Source organism: Dendropsophus ebraccatus, chromosome 9 (genome assembly GCF_027789765.1).
Source record: "Dendropsophus ebraccatus isolate aDenEbr1 chromosome 9, aDenEbr1.pat, whole genome shotgun sequence".
Taxonomy (NCBI): Eukaryota; Metazoa; Chordata; class Amphibia; order Anura; family Hylidae; genus Dendropsophus; species Dendropsophus ebraccatus.
Window position 1 is genome coordinate 67,301,441 of NC_091462.1, and position 27,711 is coordinate 67,329,151.

The 27,711-nt window shown below is 46.7% G+C and overlaps 1 protein-coding gene across 3 annotated transcripts in view; it reads right to left on the bottom strand.

The window, feature by feature from the left end:
- Positions 1-27,711, bottom strand: part of STAT1 (signal transducer and activator of transcription 1) — a 997,040-nt gene that overhangs the window by 132,445 nt on the left and 836,884 nt on the right. For all 3 annotated transcript variants that reach the window (XM_069983571.1, XM_069983569.1, XM_069983570.1), the window contains exon 22: positions 19,193-19,268. In XM_069983571.1, coding sequence (XP_069839672.1) covers positions 19,193-19,268 — 76 coding nt within the window. The remainder of the gene's footprint in view (positions 1-19,192; positions 19,269-27,711) is intronic.

Consider the following 27,711-nt stretch of genomic DNA (forward strand, 5'->3'; position numbering starts at 1 on the left):
TTCCTAAAAAAGGAGGAGATACTTCAGTCTCTACCTTAAAAGTGAGGAAGGTGAGAGGGGGGGGGGTAGATGGAAGCACACACCTTGACTGAGTGAGGGATTCTTTTAAGCCATCCACCGAGGATTTTACAAGGTCACTAACCCATATAACCACGTCCTGGATCGTGGGCTCCTGTTTATCCTATGGAAATAGACCTTATAGTACGCCAGAGGACTAAACCTTAACCCCTTAACGACCGCGGGCGTATATTTACTCCCTGCGGTCGGTAAGGACGTTCAGAGCGGGGCCGCGCGGCGACCCCGCTCTGAACCGCGGCGGTCCCGGGTGCCGCTTGTAGCCCGGGACCGCCGGTATTAGCGGGCACGGTCCGATACTAATACAGTAATCGGATGCAGCTGTCAAAGTTGACAGCTGCATCCGATTACCGGACGCAGCGTCATCCCTGGTGTCTAGTGGGGAGATCGCTCCTCCGGGATGTTATCCCGGAGGAGCGATCTCCGTAACTGAAGCCGGCCGGGGACCGATCCAAGATGGCGCCGTCCCCGGCTCGGCACTCGTTTACTTCCGGCTGCAGCAGCCGAAAGCAAACGAGTGCCTATCTCATGGATCTCTGCAGCATATCTATGCTGCAGAGATCTCAATGAGAGATCAGAGCACTTATACTAGAAGTCCCCTAGGGGGGCTTCTAGTATAAGTTTAAAAGTAAAAAAAAAAAGTGTTGCTATTAATAAAAAGCCCCCTCCCCTAATAAGTCAGAATCACCCCCCTTTTCACAGGTTATTAATAAAAGTAAATAAATAAATAAATAAACAAACATGTTTGCTATCGCCGCGTGCGTAATCGCCCAAACTATTAATTAATCACATTCCTGATCTCGTACGGTAAACTGCGCAAGCGCAAAAAAATCCCAATGTGCAAAATTGCGCATTTTTGGTCGCATCAAATCCAGAAAAATGTTAATAAAAAGCGATCAAAAAGTCGTATATGCGCAATCAAGGTACCAATAGAAAGAACATGTCATGGCGCAAAAAATGACACCTGACACAGCCCCATAGACCAAAGGATAAAAACGCTATAAGCCTGGGAATGGAGCGATTTTAAGGAACGTATATTTGTAAACAATGGTTTTAATCTTTTACAGGCCATCAGATACAAGAAAAGTTATACATGTTACATATCGTTTTAATCGTAACGACTTGTGGAACATATATAACAAGTCAGTTTTACCCCAGGGCGAACGGTGTAAAAACACACATCCACTAAAAACACAAAATGTGGGGTTTTTTTCAATTTCACCACACATTGAATTTTTTCCTGCTTTTGCAGTGTACTTTATGCAAAAATTCAGCCTGTCATTGCAAAGAACAATTAGTGGCGCAAAAAATAAGGGCTTATGTGGGTTTCTAGGTGAAAAAATGCAACTGCTATGGCCTTTTATGCACAAGGAGGAAAAAACAAAATCGCAAAAATAAAAATTGCCCCGGTCCTTAAAGGGTTAAAGTCTAAAGGATTAAGTCTCACCTGGATCCGGGGCCGACACGAAAAGCAGGTGGTGAATTCACTGTCGTCCGGCAAGGGAATTTCTGTAATGAATAAGGTAGGTTAGCTATCTGTCTGTTTAACTGCAACAGACTCCTCAGCTTATTACCCACCACATTCTCTGCAGGTTAGGTGGTGCTTCTTAGCTCCAGACTTGCATCCAGAGGAATCCATAGACATCTTCTACAGTAGTAGGGGTTGGATCTGTTAGCAAAAGAATCTGCAAAAAAATCCAACAGCTGGCTCTAAAAAGAGACAGCAAGTACCTGCTGCAGGGATCCGGATTTTAAATCCTCAGTGGCGCCAAAACCGAGACCTCTTCCCTTTTCCACTCCTCCCAAAGGGAGGAGTGCCGCATCAAACATACCAAAAATGGCGCGTCTGACGTAATTTCCGGGCGTTGGACTGGTGGAACGCAGACAGCCCGCCGATACGTCACTTCCGGTCCGGCTCGTGGAACGCAAACTGCGTTCCACCCGCCGGCACTGCAAATGTCTGATCCAGGAGCTGTTTAGGAAGAAAAAAAATTCTCCCCACTGACAGAGAATGTAGCGGGGAGAGGCTAGACTGAAAAGAACTGAAAGGAAGGTAAGAAGAAAGAAAGAAAGACACAAACACATGGGAGGGAGGAGGGAGTCCTGCCTTTTACTCCAGGACAAATAAAAACTCATGGTGTATGGGGAGCCGGCTTCCTCTTATACTGGGGAGGAGGGGCCTATTCAGTATCATTTCATTAACCCCTTAAGGACAGAGCTTGAAATGGCTTTAATGACAGAGACAAATTTTATGAATATGACCAGTGTCACTTTATTCATTAATAACTTCGGGATGCTTTTACCTATCTGGCTGATTCTGAGATTGTTTTCTCGTGACATATTGTACTTTACATTTCTGGTAAATTGGAGTCGATACTCATAACGAATCTTTATGAAAAAAACCCAAATAATGTGAAAAAATGTGAAAAACTGCATTTTTCCAACTTTGAAACTTTTTTGCATATACAGAAATTGGCTATACCACATAAATTATATATTAAATAGCATTAGCAACATGTCTACTTTATGTTGGCGGCATTTATTAAACGATCTTTTATTTTTTTTTAGACGATAGGAAGCTTAAAACATTAGCAACAAATTTCCAAATTTCCAGTAAAATTTCCAAATCAGATATTTTTAGGGACCTGTTCAGGTTTAAAGTGTATTTGAGGGGCCTGTATGTTAGAAAGCCCCACAAAGCACCCCATTTCAGAAACTGCACCCCCCACACTCTGCAAAAGCATATCCAGAAAGTGTTTTAACCCTTTAGGGGAGTCACAGAAATAAAAGCTAAGTGTGTAAGAAATTTGAAAATTTTAATTTTCTGTGCAGAGATTTTATTGTAATCCAATATTTTTCATAATTATAAACCTATTACCAGAGAAATGCGCCCCAATAATTATTGCCCCGTTTCTGCAGTTTATAGAAATACCCCATATGTGGCCCTATTGCGCTATTTGACGCAACCACAAGCCTCAGATACAAAGGAGCGCCTAGTGAATTTCAACGCCTCCGTTATATTTGGTCATTTCTGACTGTACCACTTCAGGTTGGCAGAGGCTCTGGGGTGCCAAAACCTAAAAAACACCCCTAAAGGGACACCATTTAAAAAACTACACCCCTCAAGGAATGTAACAAGGGGTGCAGTGAGCATTTGGACCCCACAGGTGCTTCACAGATTTTCCGAACAATATGGCGTGAAAAAAGAAAAATTTATTTTTTACACTAAAATGTTGTTCTAGCCTTCAATTTTTCATTTTCTTACAGGGATAAGAGGAAAAAAAAGACACAAAATGTGTAGCGCAGTTTCTCCCGAGTACGGAAATACCCCACATGTGGCGATAAAGTGCCAAGGGGGCGCAGGACGAGCCTCCAAAGGGAAGGAGCGCCAATTGGCTTTTGGAAGCTGAATTTCACTGGAAAGGATTTCAAGGGCCATGTCGCATTTACAGAGCCCTCGTGCTGCCAAGACACTGGAAACCCCCCACAAGTGACCCCATTCTGGAAACTACACCCCTCAAGGAATCTAACAAGGGGGGCAGTGAGCATATGGACCCCACTGGTGACGGGCACAAATGTGGAACAATGTGACGTAAAAGTAAAAAATGTAATTTTTTCAATTTCATGGCACAAATGTGCCCATCATCAAGGGGTCCATATCCTCACTGCACCCCTTGTTAGATTCCTTGAGGGGTGCAGTTTCCAGAATGGGGTCACTTGTGGGGGGTTTCCAGTGTTTTGGCAGCACGAGGGCTCTGTAAATGCGACATGGCGTTCATCATCCATTCTAGCCAAATCCAACCTCCAAAATCCAAATGGCGCTCCTTCCCTTCGGAGGCTTGCCCTGCGCCCACATGGCGCTTTATGTCCACATTTGGGGTATTTACGGACTCGGGGGAAATTGCTCTACACATATTGTGTGTTTTTTTCTCTTTTAACCCCTTGTGAAAATGATAAATTCAAGGCTAAACCAACATTATAGTGTAAAAAATGTAATATTTCATTTTCACGCCACATTGTTCCACATTTGTGCCAGTCACCAGTGGGGTCCATATGCTCACTACACCCCTTGTTACATTCCTTGAGGGGTGTAGTTTCCATAATGGGGTCACTTGTGGGGGGTTTCAACTGTCTTGGCAACACAGAGGCCTTTTAAATGCAACATGGCCCCTCGAAATCCATTCCATTCAAATCCAGCCTTCAAAAACGAAATGGCGCTCCTTCCCTTCGGAGGCTTACCCTGCACCCGCATGGCGCTTTATGTCCACATGTGGGGTATTTCCGTACTCAGGGGAAATTGCTCTACACATTTATTGTTTTTTTATCTTTTAGCCCCTTGTGAAAATGAAAAAATCATGACAAGATTAATGATTTAGAGTAAAAACTTTACAAAAATTACACTAAATGTTGGTCTAGCCTTGATTTTTTCCATTTCCACAAGGGGTTAAAAAAGAAAATGAACACAAAAAGTACGAAAATACCCCATATGTGGGCATAATGTGCCATATGGGCACAGGGCAAGCCACCAAAGGGACAGAGCGCCATTTAGAGTCCGGAATGGAGGATGGAGGCCATGTCGCAATTACAAAGCTCCTGTGCTGCCAGGTCAGTAGAAACCCCCGACAAGTGACCCCATTCTGGAAACTATACCCCATAAGGAATCTAACATGGGGTGCAGTGAGCATATGGACCCCACTGTTTACGGGCACTTACGTAGAACATATGCCGAGAAAATAAAAAATACCATTTTTTTCATTTTCACGTCCCAAATGTGGCCGTCACCAGGGGGCCATATCCCCGCTGCCCCCCTTGTTAGATTCCTTATGGGGTGTAGTTTCCAGAATGGGGTCACTTGTGGGGGGTTTCTACTGTCCTGGCCGCACAGAGGCTTTGTAATTGCATCATGGCATCCTCTAATGGGAATGGCGGCCATACCTATTTAGCTGGGAAAAGGGACAATTCTAATTTATTTGGGGGTATTAGGCCAATTATTAGTTTATAAGGTTGGAAATGACAGGTGTCCATCAAACTCAATCTGTGTTGATCCAGAGGAAGGCAAAAACCCTTGTGAGGCAGACGACAGTAGCCTCATCACAGGGGAAAAATTCCTTCCCGACTCCATATTGGCGATCAGAATAATCCCTGGATCAACGTAACCCTTGAAATAGGAATAAGGGACAGAATTTAGATAATGTAGAACTCCAGTGACGTGTGGTGCGCCTTGAAGCGATCCAGTATGCAGAGGCCGGAGGGATCAGGACAGGTGTCACACTGGAAAATGGTGTCCTTCCTGATCCCCCTATTACCCCACACTCTGCACTTCTTCTGGGGTCTCCCTTTCTCCAGTGTGGGGGACGTCACCTGGAAAATGTTGCCCTGGTGCGATACGGGGTCCTTCATATCCAAAAGCGCTGGGTCCGCTCCATGGCTGCTAAATATTAGGGCTCTATTACTGCTTCTGATATGTTTAGATCGTGCCGCAAGCTACAGTAGCTCGGGCAGCGAGGGACCAGAAGAGGGGGCGCTGGTATAAAAGTTATCCCCGTACAGGTGGTGGTAACCTTTATCCAGCAGTGGGAAGATCAGTTCCCGGACGATCTTCCCACTTGTTCCGAGGATGGGGGGGAGGGGGCATCTGGGGGCTGCATTCGGGTGTCCCTTTCTACATACACTCTAAGGGTACGTGCACACTGCGGAATCGCGACAGATAACCCGTCGTGCATTCCGCAGTTGGAACCCGCCGGCGGAGTGATGCGGGCGCGCGTCTCCGTCCGTGTCATAGACTCCATTCTATGCACCGGCGGATTCCGCTCTCTGTCCAACGTGTTCATTCTTTGGATGGACGACGGAATCCGCCCGTGCATAGAATGGAGTCTATGACACGGGTAGAGACATGCGCCCGCATCAGTCCGCCGGTGGGTGCCAGCTGCGGAATGCACGAAGGGTTATCCTTCGCCATTCTGCAGTGTGCACGTACCCTAGATCTGTAAGTGTACCCTGAGGTACGCTCACAGAGTTTGGAGAATTTCACACCATACCGTGATCTCTTTTTGGGACGGTACTGGCGGAAAAGACGTGTCTGGGGGGCATCGTACGCTACGCTACCCCCAGACACGTCACAGGATGATGAGGATGATGAGAATGAATGGAGGAAAGAAGGACCCCCCATTCATCCTCACTGGCTGTTTCGGTGTCGGAGGCAATAACGTATCCCTCTGACGCCGAAAACACCCTGGGGGCCATCTTTATACGGGAATTGGTATATGGGGTATGTAGTGGTGTAGTGTCAAACTTTATTCAATGTAGTGTGGTGTAATGTAGTGTTTTTTTACGTGTTTTTTTACAGTAAGTATAAAAAAAAAAAACTACGCCAACAAAGGAGTTGCTGATAAATGCCGCACTTATGTGCGGCACTTATCAGCAGACCGTGGCAGTAGGATATAGAAAAAAACCACCCTACGCCAAAAAGGAGGAGTTGCTGATTAGCAGCGCACTTTCGTGCGATGCTGATCAACACTCAGCGGCGATAGGGTGCGGAAAATAGAAAAAAAAAAAATTTGGAAAAAAAAAAAAAAAACTTTTTCTACATTCTGAACATCCCTATAGTGGCTGATACGTGTATTACACATATCAGCCGCTAGAGGGCAGCAGAGCGCAAAATCCGGAAAATGAGGAAGCTGGAGCCGGAAATAGCCGAAAGAAGACGACGGGGACCGCCGGAAAGATCCGAAGACGCGCCGGAAAGATGGAGGACGCCGCGAACCCGGAAGATGCCGATCAGGAGCCCGGGACAGGTGAGTAATGTACAAATACCTGCTCTGGACCCCTCGGCTACCTAGCTGAGGGGTCCAGGGCAGTTATTTATTATTTTGCTGGACTCTGATCGCCGTGCCACCGGCCCGATTGCCGTGAACGGCCGGCCGGCCGTTCACGGCGATCGGGCCGGTGGCACGGTGACCACCATTACTTTTTACAGTAATGGCGGTCGGTGCCGTCCTCGCCATTTTTTTCCAGGTCATCGGGTCACCGATGACCCGGAAAGGTTCCGATCGCCGCTATTGGCTGATCTGAATTGATCAGCCTATAGCGGCGATCGTAAGCACGGGGGGTGTTAACCACCCCCCGTGCCGAGAAGCTAAGATGGCCTGCTATGATTTATAGCAGGCCATCTTCCCCGATCGCTGTGTGCGAACACGCAGCGATCGGGGAAACGCCCGATGTCGTTAAGGGGTTAAAGCTTTATTTTTTCTATTAAAGTTCCTTTGTCCTGCCTAAGCTCACAGGGGCAATAATACCCCCCCCCCCCATTATTGTGACGCTGATGGACGTAAGGGAAAAAACTGTTTGGACCTGTTTAACTAAGCAGCTATGGTACTATCTATGCGCTGCAGCAATGCACACAAACAACAATATATCAGTCACTCCAAACCCACAGAATCACCAACAACTCCTTTTTCAACTCCACTTATTATCAACCACGGCAGTGAGCAAGCACACACAGTGAGCGCTGAGCCTTGATTTAAGCACCTGAGATCAATTAACCCCACCCCCAGGTGCAGAGCAGACCAGAGGAAAAAAAAACTGTTAGTACCATAGCTGCTTAGTTAAACAGGTCCAATCTATGCGCTGCAGCAATGCACACCACACAATTGCACAAAAACAACAATATATCAGTAACTCCAAACCCACAGAATCACCAACAACTCCTTTTCCAACTCCACTTATTGTCAACCACTTGTCAGCAACCACAGCAGTGAGCAAGCACGCACAGTGAGCGCTGAGCCTTGATTTAAGCACCTGAGATCAATTAACCCCACCCCCAGGTGCAGAGCAGACCATAGAAAAAAAACCTGTTTGGACCTGTTTAACTAAGCAGCTATGGTACTATCTATGTGCTGCAGCAATGCACACCACACAATTGCACAAAAACAACAATATATCAGTCACTTCAAACCCACAGAATCACCAACAACTCCTTTTTCAACTCCACTTATTATCAATCACTTGTCAGCAACCACAGCAGTGAGCGCTGAGCCTTGATTTAAGCCCCTGAGATCAATTAACCCCACCCCCAGGCGCAGAGCAGACCAGAGAAAAAAAAACTGTTTGGACCTGTTTAACTTAGGCTAGGTTCACACTGCGTTTTTAGCATTTGTTTAACGGATCAGTTTTTTTAGCGGTCAAAAAAGTAGTGTCAACAGTACTTTATTGTGCGTAAAAAAAACGCATCCGTTTTGATCCGTTTTTTTTTATAATGGAAGTCAATGGAAAAACGGATCAAAGACGGATGCACACAAATGCATCCGTTTTTTGCAAAAAACGGATCCGTTAAACGGATGCTAAAAACGCAGTGTGAACCTAGCCTAAGCAGCTATGGTACTATATATGCGCTGCAGCAATGCACACCACACAATTGCACAAAAACAACAATATATCAGTCACTCCAAACCCACAGAACCAACAACTTCTTTTTCAACTCCACTTATTATCAACCACTTGTCAGCAACCACAGCATACAGAATGCTGGGAAATCTGGATGACCTCCATTACATTGACATACAGGATGCTGGGAGAGCTGGGTAAACTGTGAACATTTGCGCCGGGGGCGGGGCTTATCGCAGGGGCGGGGCTTATCTGGACATATCTGGGGCTCCCTCTGTGCAGGCTTCCCCCCACCCCCTCCTCATAGCCCCCATTAGATACTCACCTCTCCCCCTGCAGCCTCCAGCTTCTAAGGATGCAGGGGCTGCGGGACGGATACTGTCGGGTGGCGCAGGGTGCCCCCTAGCTGTTGGCGCCCCGTGCGGTGGCCCGGCTCGCCTGGCCCTAGAAACGGTCCTGGGGAGATGTATTGGGCAGGCAGGGAGCAGGTATATAGGTAAGGGAGATGTATTGGGCAGGCAGGAAGCAGGTAAATAGGTGAGGGGGACGTATTGGGCAGGCAGGGAGCCAGTATATAGGTCAGGGTGATTTATTCTGTAGGCAGGGAGCAGGTATATAGGTGAGGGAGATGTAATGGGCAGGCAGGGACCAGGTATATAGGTGAGCAGTAGTGGATTATAATAGGGGTGTTTCGGGCGGTAGTGCGGGGCCCTGAGTTCCTGGGGGGCCCATGACCACCCAAAAAGACTTAAACTTTCAGTGGTGTACTGTCTCCTGGTTACACTTCCGCCATGATTTGCAAAAAAAAAATCCCAGTTTTTTTTTTTTTTGCAATTTTGCACAAATCAGGACATCATGACATTATCTATACTATACTATTAACGCAAGGCTAGTGCCACCATAGTTACAGTGGGGTGGGGGGGTCCAGGCTTGGTGAACAGCCCGGGGCCTATGGTAAACTTAATCCACCCCCGTAGGTGAGGGAGATGTATTAGGGAGCAAGGAGCAAGTATATAGGTGAGGAAGATGTATTAGGGAGCAGGGAGCTGCTCTGTATCTGCAGACATTCCCGTCCTCCCTTACCATCCTGTCCCGACATTTGCTTGAAATCCCAGGAAGCAGGAGGTCTGTCAGAGTGGGAGAGGGGAGAGAACAGAGGGGGGAGGGGGGATTTCTTAGGGTACAAATACACACAGCGTATACGCAGCAGATACGCAGCAGATTTGATACTGTGTTCAGTTATTTAGATCTAATCTGCTGCGTATCGCAGCAGTAAATACGCAGCGTATATGCCAAGTGTTTTTGCACTCTTAGGGTGCGTTCACACCTACAGGATCTGCAGCAGATCTGCAGCAGATTTGATGCTGTGTTCAGTTATTTAAATGAAATCTGCTGCATAAAATCAGCTGCAGATCCTGTAGGTGTGAACGCACCATTAAGGAGGAATGTCATTTAAGGTGAACCAGGCACTGGGAACCATCGGCCAGAAGAAGGCTGCAGCGTTTTCACAGTAAGCTTTGCTTACTGGCATTATAGCAGCTGCAGGGGGGCCCCTTGGAGGTGAGGCCCCAGGGCAATTGCCCTGTTTGCCCCCCTAACGCCAGCCCTGGTTCCATGGTGACCCCCTGTACCCTTCAGCTCAGCCATAAGGAGATAGCAAAAAGCAGGACTTACAGACACGCTCTCTTCCATCAGGCTGGGTCAGGGGAGGAGACTATGTGGCTCCGATGCTGCTGGATGTGTGTGCAGGGCGGAAGAAAATTATCAGAGCAGCCGGAGCGCATCCCAAAGCTCCTGTTGCTTTGCTAACAACTCAGCTACAGAACTGCAGCTTACCGGAGCCTGAGCCTGAGGGGCCCCCAGCTGCCCAGGGCTCCTGTGCAGTGGAATCGGCTGCACAAGCGATAGGTCTTCCACTGTGCTCATCTCTACTTTCAAGCAAAGGGTGGCATTATTTCTGAAACTGTGTGCTAAGTAAACTGTTTGCATGCTATTGTGGGTGGATAAATGGCACCACTTAATCCAGTTTTTTGCACTAAAAAACTGATGGATACCACATACCATATCAGTCAAGAAACAATAGAAAACAAATACACTGCAATCTCTCATGGCTGTTTCTAGGGCCGGGCCACCGCACGGGGTGCCAACAGCTAGGATGGCCCAGCCCCAGCACACTCACCGCATCATTGGTGCAACCTCCCCTCCCTCCCCCCGGAGGGTGGTGCAACGGACTGCGGACCCTGGAGCTGTCTCACTCACGTGTCGGCGCCGCACGGATCACCCATTCAGATCCCAGAGGAATCCTCCAGCAGGCGCAGTGATGGCGTCATTGTGCCTGCTGGGGGATCCCTCCGGTGACTGACAGGCTGAAGAGGGGAGAAGAGACCAGAATAGAGGAAGACAGGATCCATGACCGTATTAGGTGAGTATAGTTTTTTTTTTTTTTTTGGGGGGGGGGGGGGGGGGAACAATGCAGGGGCACATTATTACTAAATGTAGGGCAATGCAGGGGGACATTATTAGTATATGGGGGCAATGCAGGAGGACATTATTACTATATGGGGAATAATGCAGGGGGATATTATTATAAGTATATGGGGCAATGCAGGAGGACATTATTACTATATGGGGGACAACACGGGGGACATTATAAGTATATGAGGGCAATGCAGGGGGACATTATTACTATATGGGGAACAATGCAGGGGGATATTATTATAAGTATATGGAGGAAATGCAGGGGGACATTATTATAAGTATATGGGGGCAATGCAGGGGTAAATTATTACTATATAGGGAACAATGCAGGGGGACATTATTAGTATATGGGGCAATGCAGGGGGACATTATTATAAGTATATGGGGCAATGCAGGGGGAAATTATTACTATATGGAGGGAAATGCAGGGCACATTATTACTATATGGGGATAATGCAGGGGGACATTATTAGTATATGGGGGTAATGCAGGGGAACATTATTATAAGTATATGGGGGACAATGCAGGGGGACATTATTATTACTATATGGGCTCAATGCAGGGGGGCATTATAAGTATATGGGGCAATGCAGGGGGACATTATTACTATATGGGGGACAATGCAGGGGGACATTATAAGTATATGGGGGCAATGCAAGGGGACATTATTACTATATGTGGGAAAATGCAAGGGGACGTTATAAGTATATAGGGGCAATGTACGGGGAAATTATTATTAGTATATGAGGGACAATACAGAGGGACATTATTACTACTATATGGGCTAAATGCAGGGGGACATTATAAGTATATGGGGCAATGCAGGGGACATTATAAGTATATGGGGCAATGCAGGGGACATTATTATTACTGTATGTGGGGCAATTCAGGGGGACATTAATATTATATGGGGCAATGCAGGGGGACAATATTATAACTATATGTGGGGCAATGTAGGGGGACATTATTATATGAGAACATAGCAGGAGATATTATTACTATATAGTGGCACAGCAGGAGGCATCATTACTATATGGAGGCACAGCAGGGGGTATTATTACTATATGGGGCACAGCAGGGGGCATTATTACTATATGGGGCACAGCAGGGGGACATTGTAACTATATGAGGACACAGCAGGGGACATTATTACTATATGGTGGCACAGCAGGAGGTATTATTACTATATGGGGCATAGCAGGGGGACATTATTACTTTATGAGGACACAGCAGGGGGCATTATTACTATATGGAGCAGGGGCGGAACTACCGCCGTAGCAGCCGTAGCGGCTGCTACGGGGCCCCGCCGCATCGGGGGCCCGTGGCGCAGGCCCCTGGAGCTCACATAGCCTACAGCACCCGGCGGCCGAGCAGGCCTTCCGGGTGCTGCAGCTGTTTGAGATGTCCCGGCACAGGTGACGGGCTCAGCGTCCGCCAGGGCAAGTACTTCCGGGGGCAGGGAGCATCTCTAACAAGCGCTACTGTGCCGTGCCGGAAGTACAGGCTGGGGGCGGACGCTGAGCTCACTGGTACCTGTGCTGTCTGGGATAGGACAGGACGTGCGAGATTGCCGTCCCGGCAGCACAGTTACCAGTGAGCTCAGCGTCCGCCCCCAGCCTGTACTTCCGGCACGGCACAGGAGCGCTTGTAAGAGATGCTCCCTGCCCCAGAAGTACTTGCCCTGGCGGACACTGAGCCACGCTGATCCCGTCACCTGTGCCCGGGAGAAGACAGCCGACGGTGGAGTTAGGTGAGTTTTTTTTTTTTTAATCTGCTTTGCAAAGGGGGATATTCAGGGGGCATCTATTGGGGATAATACAGGGAGGCATCTATTGGGGATATACAGGGGGCATCTATTGGGGATAATACAGGAGGGGCATCTATTGGGGATAATACAGGGGGGGCATCTATGGGGGATATACAGGGGGCATCTATTGGGGATAATACAGGGGGGGCATCTATTGGGGATAATACAGGGGGGCATCTATGGGGGATATACAGGGGGCATCTATTGGGGATAATACAGGGGGGGACACCTATTGGGGATAATACAGGGGGGGGGGCATCTATGGGGGATAATACGGGGGGGCATCTATTGGGGATAATACAGGGGGGCATCTATTGGGGATAATACAGGGGGTGGTATCTATGGGGATATACAGGGGGCATCTATTGGGGATAATACAGGGGGGGCATCTATTGGGGATAATACAGGGGAGGGGCATCTATGGGGGATATACAGGGGGCATCTATTGGGGATAATACAGGGGGGGACACCTATTGGGGATAATACAGGGGGGGCATCTATGGGGGATAATACAGGGGGGGCATCTATTGGGGATAATACAGGGGGGGCATCTATTGGGGATAATACAGGGGGGGCATCTATGGGGGATAATACAGGGGGCATCTATTGGGGATAATACAGGGGGGGCATCTATTGGGGATAATACAGGGGGGGCATCTATGGGGGATATACAGGGGGCATCTATGGGGGATATACAGGGGGGCCATCTATGGGGGATATACAGGGGGGGGCATCTATTGGGGATAATACAGGGGGCATCTATGGGGATATACAGGGGCCATCTATGGAGGATAATACAGGGGGGAGCATCTATGGGGGATAATACAAGGGGGGAATCTATGGGAGATATACGGGGGGCATCTATGGGGGATATACAGGGGGCCATCTATGGGGGATATACAGGAGGGCTATGGACCAAGGGGGATGGACAACACACACACGGGGGTAATTTATACGGGGCCAACACAGGTGGCATCAGTAAGGGGGAATACACATAGGGGCATATACTATAAGGGGGTCACGTACAGATGTGCAGTGTGTAGAGAGATGAGGATGGGGCCAGAGTGAGCAGACTAATATGTCTGTCTGGCAGATTCTGTGGATTTGTGGCTCGGAGAAGTTCTCATAATGACCCAGGACGGATGGAGAAGAAAATGAAAAGGAAACAACTCCAATCAGAGAAGACGCCCCCTGTGAGTCACTTAATATAACTGTACTATAATTTATATGGTGTACAAAACCTGTGTAGAGCTGAGTGGGCTGATGACATAGTGGTCGATTGAGGGGGCGGGGGCCCAATCAAAAGTTTGCTATGGGGCCCAGCCATTTCTAGTTACGCCCCTGATATGGAGGCACAGCAGGGGACATTATTACTATATGAGGACACAGCAGGGGGCATTATTACTATATAATGGCACAGCAGGGGACATTATTACTTTATGGGGACACAGCAAGGAGACATTATTACTATATGGGGAGCACAGCAGGGGGCGTTATTTCTATATGGGGGCACAGGAGGAGGTATTATTATATGGGGCACAGCAGGAGGTATTATTACTATATGGGAGCACAGAGGGGGGGCATTATTACCATAAGGGGGCACAGCAGGGAGCATTATTATTCTATGAGGACACAGCAGGGGGCATTATTACTATATGGAGGTGCAACAGGGGATACTACATACAGGGGGCAATCCATATACCTACTGATTTTAGTGCACCAAACAGTGCAATTACTACAGTTTGGGAGCCCATAAGAGGGGGAAAGTGAAGGAAGTTGCTGGAAGGGCGGAGCCTAAGATGTTTGTCTGGAAGTTTCAGAAGAGATGAATTGTAGCTGCAAGAAATTGTCATGGTGGTCTAGGCCAGATGGAGAGGTCACCTGTGAGTCACTGAATGATGTCTTTGTATTCAGTAGAACAATATATCGTAGGCATGCAACACTGTTCTATGCCATAATACACACACTGCTTCTTCCTAGTAACCCGAATCTTGATAAAAGCCCCCCTTCCTTCCCCAGGGCTGAACTGGTCCGGGGGCGGGGGCGCTTTTATCAGGATTCGCCCTGTTGCCAAAATGCCCTAAAAACTGCCCTGCAACCTTTGCTGAAAGAACACAAGCTGGTGGTGACAGCTGGGAAATGACATGAGGGATGCTCTACAGGCAGCATGGCTCTAGATACCAGATACCTGTGACAATCTACCTTTTGACCATATTACATGGCCTGCCCTTGCACTGTAAGTGAACTTTTTATGGCTCAATGTACGTGTGGGGCTACACAGACATTGTTAGCAATGTATGTTCAGCCCTTGCTTTATATAGAAAATAATAAAGATGTATAATTACCCCTCCACGCCCCCAGTGTCCCCTGCCTTTTCACTGCTGACACTTCTGAACTCATCTCTGCGGTGACAGGTATCTCAGCAAACCACCACTGAGATGTAACAGCACTGCAGCCAGTGATTGGCTGGGCGGCCTGTCACTGAAGAGATGGGTTCAGAAGTGCCAGCAGTGGCGGTCAGTGAGCAACAGGCAGGAGGATACCATGGAAACGTGGACAGATAAGCGTATCATCATTACTATTTTCTTAGCCCTTTCATCAGCTTTTGGCTACGCATCAGCTATTACATAGAGCTTTGCACAGCCAATGATTTTTTTTAGCTTGTTAAAGGACAAGAATCAGTCAATGATTGGCCCCTCGGCTGATCTTTGGCTTTATTACACGGGACAATATCTGCTTAATTCGGCAGATAATTGCACTGGGCAACAGGGTGCTAATTCACTCCCAACTTATTAAGCTGCCGTCCATAAATGCACATGGCGTTTACTGTGGATATTACCTGGTAGTCATAATAATACTATGACTTGACTGTGAATATCTGAATGAAAAACAGCAATAAATAAAATTCCTCCAGTAATTCATATGATGGATCGTGAGTGATCAATGGTTTAGAATGGTTCACAACAGGTCTGTGGAGTTGGAGTCGGAACTAGTTTTGTCTGGAGTCGGAAAAAATGTACTGACTTTCAAAATTTTATAATTTGAATTTTTATATGAATTTTATAAATGTTCTTCATCAATATATTTTTGTTCTATCAATCTAAACCCCTTACTTATTAAAACCAGACAAACATTTTATAACATACATTTAGTACACAGAGTGAAGCATTTCCTCCATATATCAGTAATAAAGCACTAGCCCTATTAGATATGGGTGGTCATGGTCAACATAACTGCCACCATAGACTGAATTGTAAGTGTAATTAGTGTAGCACGCTTCTGACAGTTCTGTTGATCGATCGCTTTAGAAGAGGATAGTGTACTTGCTGAAGTTTTGACAACAAAACTGCTACAACCGCAGCAGTAAAATGATAAATACACTTTGAAGAGAATCTGTCTAATCAAACCACTGGCCTTTCAGCGCTGCTCCACTCTGTGACGCTCCTCCAAGGATTCTGGGAAAAGCTAGATCCAATCTTGGGAAACTTCTTTCAGCACCCAGGGTGGAGCGGCAGGGAGCGGAGCAACACTGAAAGGCACAGGCCTTGATGAGCGGATTGCTAACCAAACAAAGTGCATCGCTTTGTTTAGATGAGTGATTTGCTCATCTCTAATTAAAACCCTTTTTCCTGTGCAACATATGTATCCAAGAGACAGGGCTGAGTTGCTTAAAGGGAACCAATCACCGTAAAAACGCATATAAAGCTTTTAAAATGTGCTGTTAGACCACACAGCACACTTGCCACACATGTTTTCATAGCCTCCTTGCCTCCCCCGTGTAAGCCGCAAAGTAACTTTATAAAACTGGCGGCCTGTATGCAAATTACCTGAGGTAGTCATCAGGGCGGTGTGCCAGTAGCAGGTAGTCACGGTCTCCTGGGCGTTCTTTCGCTGTAATCACGCCCCTCTGGGTGTGATTCAAATGGATGAGTAGCTGTGACGTCACTCGGGAGCGCGCCGTGCCCGGCGTCGGCGCGGCTACGTTCTGATGCCGGACGCCGCTTCGCACGGCGTGCTCCTGAGTGACGTCACAGCTACTCGCCCATTTGAATCAAGCCCACAGGGGCGTGATTACAGCGAAAGAACGCCCAGGGGACCGTGACTACCTGCTACCGGCACACCGCCCTGATGACTACCTCAGGTAATTTGCATACAGGGCGCCAGTTTTATAAAGTTACTTTGCGGCTTACACGGGGGAGGCAAGGAGGCTATGAAAACATGTGTGTCAAGTGTGCTGTGTGGTCTAACAGCACATTTCAAAAGCTTTATATGCGTTTTTCTGCTGATTGGTTCCCTTTAAGTACTTTTTTTTCTGGTATGTGAAGTCATCATAGATCAGGATACCAGCCATTTGGTATTGTTTCACATATGGCACTATGGCATATGGCATCAGTGACATTATATTTTATGTTCTGTTCTTATGCTTATGTTCTGTTCACATTTATCTGTGCAATACTTACACTTCAGATACTGAAAGAGATGGGTTCAGAAGTGCCAGCAGTGGCGGTCAGTGAGCAACAGGCAGGAGGATACCATGGAAACGTGGACAGATAAGCGTATCATCATTACTATTTTCTTAGCCCTTTCATCAGCTTTTGGCTACGCATCAGCTATTACATAGAGCTTTGCACAGCCAATGATTTTTTTTAGCTTGTTAAAGGACAAGAATCAGTCGATGATTGGCCCCTCGGCTGATCTTTGGCTTTATTACACGGGACAATATCTGCTTAATTCGGCAGATAATTGCACTGGGCAACAGGGTGCTAATTCACTCCCAACTTATTAAGCTGCCGTCCATAAATGCACATGGCGTTTACTGTGGATATTACCTGGTAGTCATAATAATACTATGACTTGACTGTGAATATCTGAATGAAAAACAGCAATAAATAAAATTCCTCCAGTAATTCATATGATGGATCGTGAGTGATCAATGGTTTAGAATGGTTCACAACAGGTCTGTGGAGTTGGAGTCGGAACTAGTTTTGTCTGGAGTCGGAAAAAATGTACTGACTTTCAAAATTTTATAATTTGAATTTTTATATGAATTTTATAAATGTTCTTCATCAATATATTTTTGTTCTATCAATCTAAACCCCTTACTTATTAAAACCAGACAAACATTTTATAACATACATTTAGTACACAGAGTGAAGCATTTCCTCCATATATCAGTAATAAAGCACTAGCCCTATTAGATATGGGTGGTCATGGTCAACATAACTGCCACCATAGACTGAATTGTAAGTGTAATTAGTGTAGCACGCTTCTGACAGTTCTGTTGATCGATCGCTTTAGAAGAGGATAGTGTACTTGCTGAAGTTTTGACAACAAAACTGCTACAACCGCAGCAGTAAAATGATAAATACACTTTGAAGAGAATCTGTCTAATCAAACCACTGGCCTTTCAGCGCTGCTCCACTCTGTGACGCTCCTCCAAGGATTCTGGGAAAAGCTAGATCCAATCTTGGGAAACTTCTTTCAGCACCCAGGGTGGAGCGGCAGGGAGCGGAGCAACACTGAAAGGCACAGGCCTTGATGAGCGGATTGCTAACCAAACAAAGTGCATCGCTTTGTTTAGATGAGTGATTTGCTCATCTCTAATTAAAACCCTTTTTCCTGTGCAACATATGTATCCAAGAGACAGGGCTGAGTTGCTTAAAGGGAACCAATCACCGTAAAAACGCATATAAAGCTTTTAAAATGTGCTGTTAGACCACACAGCACACTTGCCACACATGTTTTCATAGCCTCCTTGCCTCCTCCGTGTAAGCCGCAAAGTAACTTTATAAAACTGGCGGCCTGTATGCAAATTACCTGAGGTAGTCATCAGGGCGGTGTGCCAGTAGCAGGTAGTCACGGTCTCCTGGGCGTTCTTTCGCTGTAATCACGCCCCTCTGGGTGTGATTCAAATGGATGAGTAGCTGTGACGTCACTCGGGAGCGCGCCGTGCCCGGCGTCGGCGCGGCTACGTTCTGATGCCGGACGCCGCTTCGCACGGCGTGCTCCTGAGTGACGTCACAGCTACTCGCCCATTTGAATCAAGCCCACAGGGGCGTGATTACAGCGAAAGAACGCCCAGGGGACCGTGACTACCTGCTACCGGCACACCGCCCTGATGACTACCTCAGGTAATTTGCATACAGGGCGCCAGTTTTATAAAGTTACTTTGCGGCTTACACGGGGGAGGCAAGGAGGCTATGAAAACATGTGTGTCAAGTGTGCTGTGTGGTCTAACAGCACATTTCAAAAGCTTTGTATGCGTTTTTCTGCTGATTGGTTCCCTTTAAGTACTTTTTTTTCTGGTATGTGAAGTCATCATAGATCAGGATATCAGCCATTTGGTATTGTTTCACATATGGCACTATGGCATATGGCATCAGTGACATTATATTTTATGTTCTGTTCTTATGCTTATGTTCTGTTCACATTTATCTGTGCAATACTTACACTTCAGATACTGAAATTAGTTCCGTTTTGATGTATCCTATTCGATCAGGTCCATCAAGATCCATAGGTTCAGGAGCTGCAAAACAAAATAATAATGTATATCAATTAACTATGAACAATATAGAATTACTTTTATATTTATTAATTATATTTAATTTTTATATTTATTATTTAATTCAACCACTCCTAGTCAATGCCATGTTGTACTGTACCATTTTCATATATATAACCATGATACATAGCACACGCAAACACATCTAATAGGTCCTTGCTAGGGATGGTCCAAACCTGCTTCGGTTCGGGTTCGTTTGAACCCGAACTCTCGGAAATGATTCCCCGTCTGCACGCTCCATGGAGAGGGTGGATACAGCGGGAGGACCGCCTAGAAAACTGGGATACAGCCATAGCCATAGGCTGTATCCCAGTTTTCTAGGCGGTCCTCCCGCTGTATCCACCAGCTGCAGGGAGCAGGCAGACAGCGGGAATCTGATGCCGAGCGTTCGGGTTCATACGAACCCGAACCTCGGCAGGTTTGGACCATCCCTAGTCCTTACCCATCTAGAGACTGTGTACTGCTCAACATATATATCTTTGTTAAAACTCACTCAGCTCTTTAAATAAATTAAAGGACAAAGCCAGTCAGACCCATTTTTTTAAGCAAGTGCTGGGGAGGGGGAGGATAAAAGAAACAACATGCTTTTACCTCCCCTGCTCCAGCGCTGGTGGCCACATACCGCTTTTCCAGTCCCTGGGTGCTTCCTGGTGTAAGCAGGGACCCGGGTTGTGACGTGTCAGGTCCGCTCAGCCAGTCAGCTGAGACAAGACACCTATGGCCCCAGACTGGGAGTATAACACATCACGACCCTGCAGTATGCAGCCACCAGCACTGGAGAGGAGAGGTAAAAGTATTTTATTTCTTTTAGCTTCCCCCTCCCCAGAACTAAATAAAAAAAATAGGTCTGGCCGGACTTCCTTATCTTACCCTCCCTATCTCACCTCTGTGTAAGGACCTGTTCACACGGAGTAAAACTGGCCTCTGTGTCATAATGGCAGTCTATGGGTTCGCGCCTCCTCTTTCCACGCAGAAGAGTTGACATGTCAATTCTTCCGAGCCGAAAGGCGTGGAGAGAGGAGGTGTACGAACCCTCCAGTAGACTGCCAGTATGACACGAAGGCTGCCGAGATTCCGCAGTGGAGAGCTCCGCTGCGGAATTCCACCAGTTTTATTTTGTGTGAACTGGCCTAAGCTGAGTAAGCTGCAGCTTCCTTGTTTTTTGCTTGGTGTACTTTTCCCACTTGATGCTCTGCATTGCCCCCATGACGCTGTGAGAGATATAGTCTGAATAATATCTATATGTATACTCAGGTATAGCTCGTACTGCCATATGATAATCATTATATATATTTGAATGTGTCTTTGTTTCTATATAAGACTTGGGAGGGGGGGGGGAATATGAGTGGTCTTGGGTGTCAGTTAACTTAGGAACTCATCAGCGTAAGACACTCCCGAGTAGGCAAATAGCCAATTGTGCCAGTATTAACCAATGATGTAACCACCCTTTTCCTGTACGTCATAACTAGTATAAGAACTGTTGTTTGTGTAATAAAGCAGAACCTTTTTGCATTGATACCAATTGCTATTGGTGTCTGTGTGAATCTGTATGAGCGCTCATACTATTATTTGATATAATTTGGATACCGCACAAAGAAGAAGAAATTGCTATTAGCGCGATAACAATTTTGGTGCCGTGACTCGGATGATCTAGATTTAAATGGCGTTTGTTCAACCGTACCAAAGATAAGCTTTAAGGGGGAACATTAAATGAGATCACAGCTGCAGCAGGTAAGAAAGCCTTATTTCTTACAAATTTCCTCTTGGTTCCCATTTAGCTTGTTCCTGAGTGTTGACCTAACGTTATTTAGGGTTCAATTGTGCTGGATCTAGATCTAAATAAAGAACCCTAAGATCCCCTCTTTGTGTTGGTAGTGCTAAAATTCTGTGTTTTGTAGAAAGCATATCCGGTACCATTCGGATATAACGCAGTACGTGAGACGTAATACGTAGTATTGTGTATTGTGTAAGGGCTCCCTCTAGAGGCTGTTATATAGAAACTGCATAAAGAAATTGCATATAAACAGAAAGTGAGTTAGAACTGTCTGTAACTGTGAATAAAGAACTCATAAATTAGCCAGCCCCTCTATGAGCTGAATATTGGTCAGCCAGGAGGGAGCTGAGTAGAAATTGGTCAGCCCCTCTATGAGCTGAATATTGGTCAGCCAGGAGGGAGCTGAGTAGAAATTAGTCAGCCCCTCTATGAGCTGAATATTGGTCAGCCAGGAGGGAGCTGAGTAGAGCTTGGTCAGCCTCACCCTTGAGCTGAATATTGGTCAGCCGAGTGCAGAGAGCTAAATAGATAAAGAGGAAACAAAAGAGTATTGGTCAGCCCTGTCGAGCTGAGTATTGGTAAAGATGCAGTTAAAAAGAGAAGGTAAAGATGCAATTAAAAAGTTGAAATAGTTAATGCAAGCCTTAGGGATGCCAGAAAGTGGTAGATTGAAGGAAGAATTGTGGAAAGAGATATTGCAGGAAAAGAGAGGTTGGTTAAAGGATAATAACCATCTAGAACAAGCAGAATTATGGTGGAAGATATCTTTAGAAGAAGTGACTGATGGAAAGTTGAAAGAAATTGAGAAAGATGGGCAGTTTTTATATGAGAAAATGTCTGAAAACAAAGAGTGTGTTAGCTCTTCATCACAGGGTGGGGCAGCCCCCACCACCGTGTGTAATGTTCTTTCGACAGGAACTCCCTCCATCGTGCAAAACATTCCAATCCAAAATCCCCTCCATCCCCCAACTTCAATTCCAAATGGTATACCTTCTATGGTGCATACTGCTCCACCCCCATATGGTGGGGGTTGGGAGTGTAGTTGTAGACACAAGAATCCTGACTGGAGAGAGATTTGTTGTAAATGTACTACACCCAAAAAAAGGCTAAGTCTAGCTATATCCCCCAGTACTGGCCTTTACCCTATCGTATGTGCAAATAATTCTTCCCAATTATACGTACCACCACAATCAAGTGTGCCTACTGTAGCTGCACCTATAATGACTACGGGAGGTGCCTCTAATGCACCCCTTGAATATAGTAATCCACCATCACTTCTACCCTATTTAGATAGAAGTGCACCGCAGTCACAGGAAAGTGCAGGAATGATTTTGGAAGATAGAGATTTTAGATCCCAAAGAACATCATCTGCGCCAAAAAAATCTAGATCAAATCCTTTTTGGCGCACACCCCAACAACCAAGTTATGGGATTAGCCCCCTTAGGGGGCCAAATGATTATCCTGCTGAGCCTGCCTATCGCCCTTGTGAGATGCTAGCAATAATGAGCAGAATTCCTAATCCAGAGGAGTTGCCTATGCCTTTTTGTAGAGAGATGGCAAAGATTAGGAAGGCTTTTTTATGCAGTTGGAGGGATTTGGAGGAATTGGTGCAGTGCAAAGCTGGGGATTCGTTTTCTCAACTCATTGCTTCTGCTGTGGGCTCTTGTGATGGGGATGATACAACTTTTCAGTCTGGGGAACGATATATAGTCAGACTCACTGAGTGGGGGAGGAAGAGTCTAGCAGATCAGTCAGCCACCTTGTCTGATATGCAACAAGACAAGACAGAAAGTGTGGAGAAGTTTTATACTAGACTGCAGCAGAGATGGATGGATTTGGGCTTTGAAAATACCTCATTGATGCATGATAGAATTTTGACTGCTGCTTTTGTAGAGGGTCTTAGAGAAAACATTTGTAAAGGTTTGGTATTGGCCAGACCTGAGTGGAGGTCTCTACTAGTGATGTCACGATACCAGAATTTTGAGTTCAATACCAATACCAACATTTTTTTTTCAATCCTCGATACCAATTCGATACTTAATAAATAATATTTAAAAAAAAAACACAAAAAAAACCTCAATATTAGAAATGCCCCCCCCCCCCAACTGTCAGGTCCAATGGAACCAATTTATGTTCCTTAAATTTTTTAACTTTAAAAATAAAGTTGACATTATTTACATTAAGGGATATTACATTAAGGGCTCTTTCACACGTCCCATAAAATTGTCCGTGGTCGCGGATCAGCAACCATGGACAATTTTACGGCCCATTAAAGTGAATGTGGCCATTCACACGATGGTCCGTACCGCGAAAAAATAGGACATGTCGTAGTGCGGATCGCGGCACAGACCCCCTTAACCACCACCCAGCCGCAGTGATGACAGGAGAGCATGATGTGCTCTCCTATCATGTCATCTACTACTCACCTACTCCCTGTGCTGACAGGCTTCATCTTCACCAGAAGTGGCCTGGACTATGATACCTTCTCCAGGCAGCGTAGTCCCGGCCACTTCCATGGTCAGTGCGGGGAGTAGGTGAGTAGTAGATGAGATGACAGGAGAGCACATCATGCTCTCCTGTCATCTCTGCGGCTGGGTGGCAGGGGGGGAATCCGTGCCGGGTCGCAGCATGGATAGTGTGAAAGAGGCCTAACACTTCATCTATCAGGGAAATGATGGGGGCTGTAGTAATGTAACACACACACCAGCTGTCAGGGTGATGATGGGAGCTGTAGTCATGTAACACACCAGTTATCAGGGGGATGATGGGAGCTGTAGTCATGTAACACACCAGTTATCAGGGGGATGATGGGAGCTGTAGTCATGTAACAAACCAGTTATCAGGGGATGATGGGAGCTGTAGTCATGTTACACATACCAGTTATCAGGGGGATGATGGGAGCTGTAGCCATGTAACACACACACCAGCTATCAGGGGGTGATGGGAGCTGTAGTCATGTAACACACACACACACACACACACCAGCTATCAGGGGGGATGATGGGAGCTGTAGTCATGTAACACACACACACCAGCTATCGGGGGATGATGGGAGCTGTAGTCATGTAACACACACACACACCAGCTATCAGGGGGGATGATGGGAGCTGTAGTCATGTAAAACACACACACACCAGCTATCAGGGGGGATGATGGGAGCTGTAGTCATGTAACACACACACACACACACACACACACCAGCTATCAGGGGGGATGATGGGAGCTGTAGTCATGTAAAACACACAGACACACACCAGATATCAGAGGGGATGATGGGAGCTGTAGTCATGTAACACCAGATATCAGGGGGGATGATGAGAGCTGTAGTCATGTAACACACACACACCAGATATCAGGGGGGATGATGGGAGCTGTAGTCATGTAACACACACACACACACATCAGCTATCAGGGGGGATGATGGGAGCTGTAGTCATGTAACACACCAGCTATCAGGGGGGATGATGGGAGCTGTAGTCATGTAACACACACACCAGTTATCAGGGTGGATGATGGGAGCTGTAGTCATGTAACACACACACACACACACACACACACACACCAGCTATCAGGGGGGGGGTGATGGGAGCTGTAGTCATGTAACACACACACACACACACACCAGCTATCAGGGGGATGATGGGAGCTGTAGTCATGTAACACACACACACACACACACACCAGCTATCAGGGGGGATGATGGGAGCTGTAGTCATGTAACACACACACACACCAGCTATAAGGGGGATGATGGGAGCTGTAGTCATGTAACACACACACACACACACACACACACACACACCAGCTATCAGAGGGGATGATGGGAGCTGTAGTCATGTAACACACACACACAAACCAGCTATCAGGGGGGATGATGGGAGCTGTAGTCATGTAACACACACACACACACACACACACACCAGCTATCAGGGGGGGTGATGGGAGCTGTATTCCTGCTGTCAGGGCATGGTGACCACTGACCCAGCAGGGTGACCTGGATTTGGGCAGCAAGGTAAACTGCAGGCTGCAGACCCCCCTCCCCCATCCCAGTGAGAGCCAGGCCGACCCCCTCTTCACCTCTCTCACATAGCTGATGTCCGCCCAGGGTGTGTCTTGCCTGCCGCCCCCTCATAGTCCTGTGGCCCCCACCTTACAGTGTAGTGATGTAGTGGCCGCATCTCCTCCCCGCCCTCAGCCTTCTCTTCATGAAGCGCCGGCCGCTCTCCCTCTGCAGCCGCCGACCCTGCTCTGACCCTTTCACTAAAGGGTAAATGACTGCCGGCCGCAGTCATTAGTAGCGGGGGTCTGCTACACACAGTAGCCGACCCCTGCTACATAGGGAGCAGGTTAGGAGAGGGGGATAATGCCGCTGTCCGTGTGACAGCGGCATCTATACAGTTAAATAGCCGGCACATACGATCGCTGTGTGACGGCTATTGGAAGTTAGCGCCGCCGGGAGCGGAGAGAGTGAGGGCGGGTGGACAGAGGAGGTGACACCAGGGGGGCCACGCAGAGCACATGGCAGGCACTCAGCTTACTGCCTGCTATGTCTTCTGCTGTGTACTTTATGATAAGCCGCACTTTTGCGCGGCTTATCATAAAGTATCGAATACCAGGAAATCCTGGTATCGAACCGAAAATATGGCCCGAAAATCGATAGTAGAATCGATTTTTCGGTGCATCGTGCATCCCTAGTCTCTACAACCTCCTATTCTGTTGCAAGTTGCTAAAGGAGTGGAAGTAGAATTCACCAAAAGACGTAGAGCGGGTGTCGCTGCTTATCAGCTCCACTCAGAAGAGGGAAAGGGAGGAATATTTCGCCGCAGGGGTAGGTGTTTCAACTGTGGCAAATATGGACATTTTAGTCTTGAGTGTCGTGCACCTCTCTGCCCCAGAGAGGAGGAAACAAATGGACACTCTCAGTAAATGAAACGCCCATAGGGAGTTGCCAATGAAGAGTCAAATGCTGTGTCTCTATTATCTATGCAAGCCTTTCAGACTCTTGCACTGAGTCTCTTGGCCACGCCTCAGCTGTCCTCACTCAAGTAAGGGCAGGCAAACAACATCCTGTGGCCTATTACTCTGCCAGACTTGACCCAGTAGCCAGAGGAGCTCCATCTTGTGTCCGTGCTGTTACAGCTGTACACCTCATGCTTGATAAAAGCTCTGACATTGTACTGAACTACCCTGTTACAATACTTGCCCCACATGACATCACTGCCATTCTAACGCAAGTGCAGCCCAAGCACCTCTCCACTGCCCGGCACCTTAGACTTCAATGTTCACTCCTTGTGCCAAAAAGTCCAAAACACAGAAATTGAACGGGGAGTCTGTGAGCCCTCGATGGGTGGGACCCAGTGGTATTGTATTGAATATATCACTGAAAAGGAGAGACCACCGTAGGTCCAAAAATATATAAAACTTAACCTTTATTAAAGAGCAGTTAAAAGAGGTACATGCCTCAAAAATCACACATAACCGACACGTGAACAAACAGGTGCTATACACAATCAGCAAACCCATATCTGGAATCAGTAAATATGTTGGCAGTTTTTCCCTCTGCATATCTGCAGGCCTCTTCCAAAGCCTTGAGTTCGGCCTCTTGTGCAGACATATGAGGAGGCAGGGGTTCTGCCTTGACAATTTCATGTTGGGTAACAACTGCGTACCCAGTATAAAATTTTCCCTGGACACCATACCGCGATCCATCCACAAAGAGCTCAATTTCTGGGTTTTCTAGAGGGGTGTCTACCACATGATCAAACCCTGCCGTCTCTTGGGACATTAATTGGAGACAGTCATGTGACTCCTCTGAGTCAGGAAGATACTGTGCTAGGTGACTCATACTACTACTCCCTTCCCCCCCAGAGGCAGCAGAGTAGCCGGGTTCAGGGTTGTGCACCTTTGAATGGTGACATTTGGTGGCATAAGGAGTGAATATATATCACTGAAAAGGAGAGACCACCGTAGGTCCAAAAATATATAAAACTTAACCTTTATTAAAGAGCAGTTAAAAGAGGTACATGCCTCAAAAATCACACATAACAGACACGTGAACAAACAGGTGCTATACACAATCAGCAAGGAAGTATGTGGTGCCTGGATATAAATACGTGGGTATCTGGACAGTGGGAAAAAACAAAGGGAAGTGTGCTCTACTCTCCTAGGTGCAAACTCTCCCTGCTTTTTGGGGTGCCCACCTCCTTAATGGGGTGGCCCCAACCACGTAGACAGTCCCTGCTCTACTCGAAGTGCCCAGGAAAAAATAATAAATGGACAAACAAAAATAAATTGTGTCAAGAACAAATACACCACACTGCAACACTTTACTTATATACAAAAATATACAAAGATGCACAGATCAATGAACCATAATGACGCTATTCATAAATTGTCATCTATCATTGTTTCAACGCGTTTCCCCTGAGAGATGACACCCCAGGTTCATCAGGGAACATTATTTGTAGAGAGCTAGGATAAAGCTCCAATGGCGTATATGGTAAATGTGCTTTAAAGGATAGTACCCCAAAAGTTATAATGACAATATCGTTAATATATAAACAGATAGTAACCAAATAAATCAAAATAAATTGTCAGCTGGTAAAAAATGTATGTTGCGACACCTATGCCTTA